Raw genomic sequence first — 7,083 nt, 5'->3', positions numbered from 1 at the left:
ATGTCCCGAGCAGCTGCAGCACGGCTGGGAGAGCCTGATGGCTCAGAAGAGGAGCTGGAAGTGGGGGCAGCACCGCGAGCATGCTGCAGGCAGAAGATGTGGATTCCTAAGGGGAGGAATGCAACCGCCTGCCTGGGGGACACCGAGGAGATGAAGGTGAGGAAGAGGAGCAGGCCGGCACGCTCCAAGGCCAGGAGGATGGCAGCCAACGTGCGGGAGCGCAAGAGGATCCTGGACTACAACCAAGCCTTCAACGCCCTGCGCCTGGCCCTCAAGCATGACCTCGGAGGCAAGAGGCTCTCCAAAATCGCCACCCTCCGGAGAGCCATCCACCGCATCGCCGCTCTGTCCCTGTCCTTGCACTGCTGGCCCTGCACCCACTCCGAGTGCCGCAGGCAGGGCGTGCGGGACGGCCGCCTCCTGCCCCCCAGTGCTGTGGGTTACAGCTGCTATCCTCCTGAGAGCCAACTCCAGTGCTATGAGAGCCCGCAGGAGGATCGCCCAGCAGCCAGCCCTGTGTTTTACCCCGTGGGGAGTCAGCAGAAGCACGCAAGCAACCCTCAAGCCCTCCCTCTTGCACCGCTCCCCTGGCAGCTGGGGGGGTTGCAGAGCTCTGGCTTCCAATGCTTCCCCATCCACTGAGCCACAGAGCGGGGAGGGCGAAGCGGTGCCGGGAAGGTAACAAAGCGGGGAGTGGGATGGGACTGCGTGCGAGCAGTGGGACGTGGAGCTCAGCTGAGGTGCCGTGAGCCCAGCAAAGCCTGGAAACTCAGCTGGGAAGCGTGGAGGAGGTTGCTTTGTGCTGGAGGAAGGGCCAGCTCTGCAGTTTCTTTTCTTGTGAGGTTTCTCTGCTGGAAATTGTGACCGTTATTTATTCTCTTTTGCTTGCTTTGTGAGAAAACATGACTTAAAAACCCAGCATCGGGGCACTGGCTGTTACTGTGTGTGAGGTGGACAGATGGTGTGTGTGGATCACACTAAAGCCCCTGGCTCTGGTTCCAGCTGATGAATTAAGGGAGCAGGGGCTGGGAAAGGTTAACTCGGTTGTACTTTTAACGCTATGCCCATTGGTGCACATATTGGTACGCAGACAGATTTGTAAGCCTGGACCAGGAGGATCCTGGAATCTGCCTTTGGAAAACCCATGCTTCCTCCTGGTGACTGCAAAGTGGATCTCTGGGATGATCTGGTACCGAGCTCCTGGCTGAGACAGGGGAGGGCTCAGCCTTCAGCTCCTCGTGTGCCAGCCTTCCTCCTTTAGACCCAGGGTGGGGTGGGGGAGCTGGGAAATGAGCCTGGCAGAGGAAAGCCCGTAGCAGCCAGGAGAGAGAGCTCTCTGCTCAGCAAAGGATCCTCCTCCAAGAGCTGTCGGTGTGAGACATCTTGGCTTTCATCTCCGGCAGATGTTCCCCTTTCCAGGAGGGCTGCAGCCATGGCTGCTGGAGGAATCCTATGTCTCCCATCAGCATCCCCTGCTACGCGGCGAGGCTCTGCCTGTGTCCAGCGCTCATACACTGTGGTGTGAGCTCAGGAACACCAGGATCCAGAGATGTGAAAGCCAAACCAAACCCACGCCCACCCTAGCACTAATCCCTCTCCATCACAATTCTATTTTCAGTTTTTACCCCACATTTTGGTGTTAAAGCAAAACGGATGGAAATAAATGTTCGGAGAGATGAGAGAACAGGAAAGACAAAACACTTGAGACCATCGAGGCTCCCAGCTTCACGGTTATAAATGCGGATCCCTTTTCTGTCCGGAGGCTGCAGGGTGTGGGGTTGCCGGTGGACAGCGGCTCTTCGGGTCCCCACAGAGTGACAGCCGGAGCGGGGCGGGCACACAGGTGGCACTCCGCACCCGGGAATCCCCCGGCAAAGCGGGGAGGGAGAATTCGGAGCCGGTGGCGAAGAGCCGCCGCTTGGTGGGCCGCCAGAACCCTCCCTCCCGCCCCTCGCACCCGCTGCTGTGTCCGGGGATCCGAGCGCGGGGGGGCTCCGCGGGGCGGGACGGAACCGCGCGGAGGGTGGGTGGGTGAGTGGGAGGATCCCACGGGGGGTTTCCCTCCCGCCTCGGCCCTCCGCATCCCGGCGAGCATCCCCTCCTCGGGAGGAACCGAGCCAACCCGGGGGCGGTGCGCTGCCCCACTCCTGCCCCGCGGGCAGAGCCCCGTTGGCCCCTCCTCCGGCACGGCCTCCCGCGGGGCGCCGAGCCCCGAGCGCAGAGCGGCGGTGGCGGGGCGAGCTCCGAGCCCGCTCCGCCGGGCCATGGCGAGCGGCGACGCCGCGCCCGCGGGCTCGGGCTCCGGCTCGGGCTCGGGCACGGTGCTGCCCAGCCGCCTCCAGGAGACCGAGAAGCTGCTGGCCGCCACCGAGGGCCGGGAGGGCCTCCGGGGCTCCAAATCCTTCACGGCCGCGTTGGCCGGCGAGGCGGAGCGCAACGGGCACGGGCTCTCCTACAAGTCGGTGTCGGTCGGGCACCTGGAGGCGGCTCCGCTGTCGCCGTCCCGGCTCAGCCTGGGCAGAGCCTCCTCCACCGCCACCAGCACGGCGGCTGCCGACCAGGGCCGCCCGCGGGACTACCTGGTGCTCGCCATCTTCTCCTGCTTCTGCCCCGTTTGGCCCATCAACGTGGTGGCCCTCGTCTTCTCCATCATGGTGAGTGCGGCCCCGACGGGCGGCACCGGGCTGCGGCGCTGTCCGCGGTGCTGCGGCGGCTCGGGGCGGGGAGCGACCGGGCGGGGCTCGGGGCTCGGAGCTCGGGCTCACAGATCGGTTCTTGGGGCTCAGGGCTCGAATTTCGGGGCTCAGTGATCGGATCTCGGGGCTCGGAGCTCGGAAGGGTTGTGCTGCTGCTTCCATACCTCGACTGGGGTTCTCTGGGATGGCTCACGGGGGAATGGAGTGGGACAGCCCGGGCTGTTGGATCCGGGATTCAGGATCCGGGATTTGGGATGCGCCATGTGGGATTTGGAAATACGGGATTTGGAATTCGAAATGTGTGGTTTGGAATTTGGGACGTGGCTTCATTCAGGATGCAGGATTTGGGATGCGGTTTGAGGCACGCCCTGCCCTGACTCCATGCCCTCTCCTCTCCCGGTGGCCATGAGCAGCCCAATTCCCAGCTGGGATGGAGCAGCGAGGCACTGACGAGGTCTCTCCCTCTCTCCGCCCCTTAGCAGCCCAACCCAACCCTGCAGCACCGGGGGGACCCGGGCGGGGGGCTCGCTTCTGCCCTCAGACACTTCAAAGGGAAGAAGGCTGCACCTGCAGCTCCCACATTTGTCCCGAAAAAGCAATTTTCTCCATTAAATATCCCCCACACCTCAGCAAACACACCGACATCAGAGCAGGAGAGAAGAAAGGCAGCCGCCTCCCACTTGTCTCAGCAGAGCCTCGCGAGCACGGCCACCCCCTTCCCCTGCTGCTGCACAGCCCCCGGCCAGCCTCCCCACCAGGCGTTTGCAAAGGAGGCAAATCTCGTCTTTGAAAACGCTCAGGGAAAGCCATCCCCTGCTCTCCACCCAAAATACAGAGGCGTCATTCCCCCACAGCACAGAACCAGAGATGTGCAGCTGCCTGCAAACCTCCGTGGCACCCGGGTACCCTTCATGCTGGGGGGTGGGCAGCCTCCCTGCGGTGTGCCGACTTCCCTCTAGCTCTGCAATTGTGTTTTTTCTTTTCCTAAGTCAATGCTTTTTTTTTGCACATGAAAGCTTTGCTGGGCGATAAGCGGCAAGCAGAGAGGGAAGCAAATGAATGCTTTGTGGAGTTAGTGTCTCATAAATCATTATTTTTTTTCCAAACGCTGCACTCAGATTCCAATAGGGGCCAGGGCCGGGGAAACAAATAAGCTGCAGCCCCTGGGCCTTTCCTGCTCCTGGTGGTCGTGGGGAAATGAGCACTTGGTGGCTTTTTCACTGCTCCTGGGGTGCATCTGCTTGGAGAAGAGCCAGAGTCCCATGGGAGTGCAGAGCTCACCCAACAGCACCCAACAGCAGGAGCAGACCAAGGGGAGTGAAACACAGAGTGAGAACCCACACCGAGTAAAACAGTGTGCCCCAAACCCACACTGCTGCTAGAGAGCAGTGTGGGAGAAGTCAAACTGTGTGTTATCCATGTAAATGGTGCATTCATCCATCTCAGTCTGGTGATGATTTATACCTCCCGTGGAATGTTTTCTTCAACCAAATGCAAGCGTGGAGGATTAATGACTGATTCTGAGTAACGGGTGGCACTCAGCAGAGCACATCCAAAGCCAGTTCATAGATGGAGAGAGGCTGCAACCATTCGTCTTTCTGTCCCTGGGACTGGCACAGGGTGGCTCTCCTGATGGCACTCACCTGGCTCCATGCATTTTGCTGTGGGTCCCTTCCAGCCCCAGCTCTGTGTTGGGTTGGGTTCCCTAAAAGGTTCCCCGTGACACCGAGTCCCTTAGCACAATGCTGGCATGTTGCCCTTTGGGGCTCCTCTGCGTCTCGATTAATAAAGAAAATGGTCATGGTTTTATGGAGAATGAAAATCACAGGGTGGCTGATAGGAAGCAGCTATAATCAAACCGTTCCAATGAATAATATATGTGCAGGACCAAATGCTTGCTAAACACGCCACGCTGATGCTGATGTATTTTTCAGAATTGTTCAGGATAAACGATCACTGAACACTTCCAGAAGCTGTAGTGATAAATATGTCGAATCTGTTAGCCCATATATTTTCCTTGGAAGACAGCTAGAGCTGCAAATATGTTTCACCGCAATCTAACCCACACCCTGCAGAAACATTACACTTGGTTACAAACATCTGAGCCTATAAAAATCCCAAATGCCGGGAGCTGTCAGCGAGCAGCTCAGGGACCCCATTTATCCCTGCATGGCTGTGTTCTCCCCTGTCCCTCTGCACCATCCCATGGGGCTTCATTTCCTCCCCTCCTGCTCTGCAATGCAAACAAGCTCTTGGCTGTGTACTGCTGATTTTGGGGGTTGTCCCAGGTGGGGCTGTAGGGAACCAAAGGGAGCGAGGTCTTGAGCCCAACACCAGTGCAATGGTTTGGCCATGTGATGCCAGATCGCCGTTTATGGGGTGATACAAGCTGAGGGCATTGTAGGTAATGGAGTTGCATGGAGTTGGAGCTGTGCTGGCTCTCCCAGCTGCTCATTTTCTTTTGTTTTCAATACAAGAAAGCTCACACATGGCGCAGTGCATCTGAGATGCACATTTTTGGAAAGGAAAGTGCAATTGTTTGATACTTTTTCATCCTTGATTCTTAATTCTTCTTTGCCCATGTTGCTTCTCTCCCCTATGCCTTTTCCCCACTCCAAGCCCACCCCAAACAACTGAGATCACTACCAATGGGCCTTACAGCTCCTTATCCTATTTTCCTCCCTCCCAAACCTTTCTCAGCTGGTTCCACTGAAGGATCCAGCTCCAGCTCTCAGGGCACCCTCCATCCCCTATGGACCCCAGGCCACCAGTGACTGCCTTCCCCATCCCACCCCCCAGTTAATGAATCACTTTGGGGACCCAAGTCCCAAATCCCAGTTGTTTATTTTTCCATAAAAGCTCCAGAGAGGGGTGGTTGTTGCTGGTCAATGCCTCTCATCCCAGGCCAGGGACCTCTCACCCAAATGCAGACCTGAACCCATTCATCACCATCCTACCCTTGGGGGACAGGGGACAACCAATCGGCCAAGATCCAATCCATGTGCCTCGGTGGCACAGCTGCTGAATTTTGGGGCTGCAGTCTCTCTCAGGAGCCTCTCTCTATGCTTCCCCCCAGTCGCGGAACAGCGGGCAGCAGGGGGATGTGGATGGAGCCCGGCGCCTGGGCCGCATGGCCCGCCTGCTCAGCATCGTCTCCATCGTGCTGGGGACCATCATCATCGTGCTCTACGTCTCGCTCAGCGTTCGAGGTAACACCTCCTTCTCGTTTCCCCTGCTCAAGCAGTGACCTCTCCTTTTTTCCCCTGTCTGTGGGGCTCCGTGGGCAGTTTATGGGACACTCCTGCCCCTAGGACGCATCATTCCCACCCAGCACGAGGCAGTGAGCACTGCTATGCTGTGCTGATATGTCCACCACATGCAATATGTCCCAGAGAAGGGAATGCTTGCAGCAGGAATAGGACCAGAATTTGAGGTCCTCCTCTGCTATCCCATATAAGATCCCCCAGGCAAAAAGTATTTTGGCTATAACCCAAGGACTTACCTTAGTGAGGCTGAGGTGGGTTTCTCTGATAGGATAAAAGCAAAGGGACTGAGGCCACAAGTCAGCCTGCCCAGTGGTGCCATCGCTGGGTGTGTGGGGATCTTCCCAACCACAAAGCCACCTTCTCAGAGCACTTGGGGACATGGGAATGTCACATCTCGCCCATTCCATGGCCCAAACCCCAAAGGCATCAGGGGCACCTCTGCTGGAAGTTGCCCTGAAACCCTCTTTCTGTTTTCCAGTTTCCTAGAAGACGTAGCATGCAAATACCTCGAAGAGGAGGAAGACAGCGCTCCTTTTGGGGTTTTTTTTACTTTCAGCCTTGCAACAAAAACTTGTGACAGCGGAGCCCATCTGGAGGAACGTGCGTGGCTGCTCCACCGCCTTCTGGGGACAAGAGGGGATGGACACACGGCAAGGGGACAAGGGACAAGAACTGGATGTGAGCAGAGAGGAGAAGGGGAAATCCACTACCTCATTCCCCTCCAACAGGGCGGGGAGACCACGCTGGGGGATGGACAGGAGGAGGAGGAGGAGGGAGATTCCAGACCGAAGCTTGTTTGAAGGAAAACCTAAGGGTGGACCGCGGCATTTTGAGGAATCCTCCTAAGGACCTTTGCACTGTCGTTTTGGGGGGGTTTGTTGCTTTTTAAATCATCGAATTCTGTCTCTGCAAAAACAAACAAACAACAGAAAAAAAAAAAAAAACACCCAAAAGCTCAAACTGCCACCAGGAGCGGAGCGGTGTTCCATGCATGAGGAGGGCGAGCTGCAGAGCGCGGCGGTGCTCGGAGATGCGGTGGGTGCTTTTGTATTTTTGATGGGGAAAACAAACAAAAAAAAGACAAACAAAAAAGAGACATTGACCATTTGCATGCCTTTGGG

At 57.4% G+C, this 7,083-nt stretch overlaps 2 protein-coding genes across 2 annotated transcripts; both read left to right on the top strand.

Moving 5' to 3' along the window:
• BHLHA9 (basic helix-loop-helix family member a9) lies at positions 1 to 642 on the top strand. The gene has a single exon (XM_042879501.1). It carries the CDS (start codon positions 1 to 3, stop codon positions 640 to 642), a length of 642 nt encoding a protein of 213 aa, XP_042735435.1.
• A 1,622-nt stretch (positions 643 to 2,264) lies between these two features.
• On the top strand, positions 2,265 to 6,448 carry TRARG1 (trafficking regulator of GLUT4 (SLC2A4) 1). Its single transcript, XM_042879955.1, has 3 exons — positions 2,265 to 2,654; positions 5,773 to 5,905; positions 6,441 to 6,448. The coding sequence occupies exons 1-3, from the start codon at positions 2,265 to 2,267 to the stop codon at positions 6,446 to 6,448; spliced, it is 531 nt and encodes a 176-aa protein (XP_042735889.1).
• Positions 6,449 to 7,083: the final 635 nt, after the last annotated feature.

This window comes from Lagopus leucura, unplaced genomic scaffold (assembly GCF_019238085.1).
Source record: "Lagopus leucura isolate 7727_CA_CO unplaced genomic scaffold, USGS_WTPT01 Super-Scaffold_100024, whole genome shotgun sequence".
NCBI classification, from domain to species: domain Eukaryota; kingdom Metazoa; phylum Chordata; class Aves; order Galliformes; family Phasianidae; genus Lagopus; species Lagopus leucura.
The sequence above is the reverse complement of the archived record's forward strand: the minus strand, read 5'-3'. Positions and strand labels throughout refer to the sequence as shown.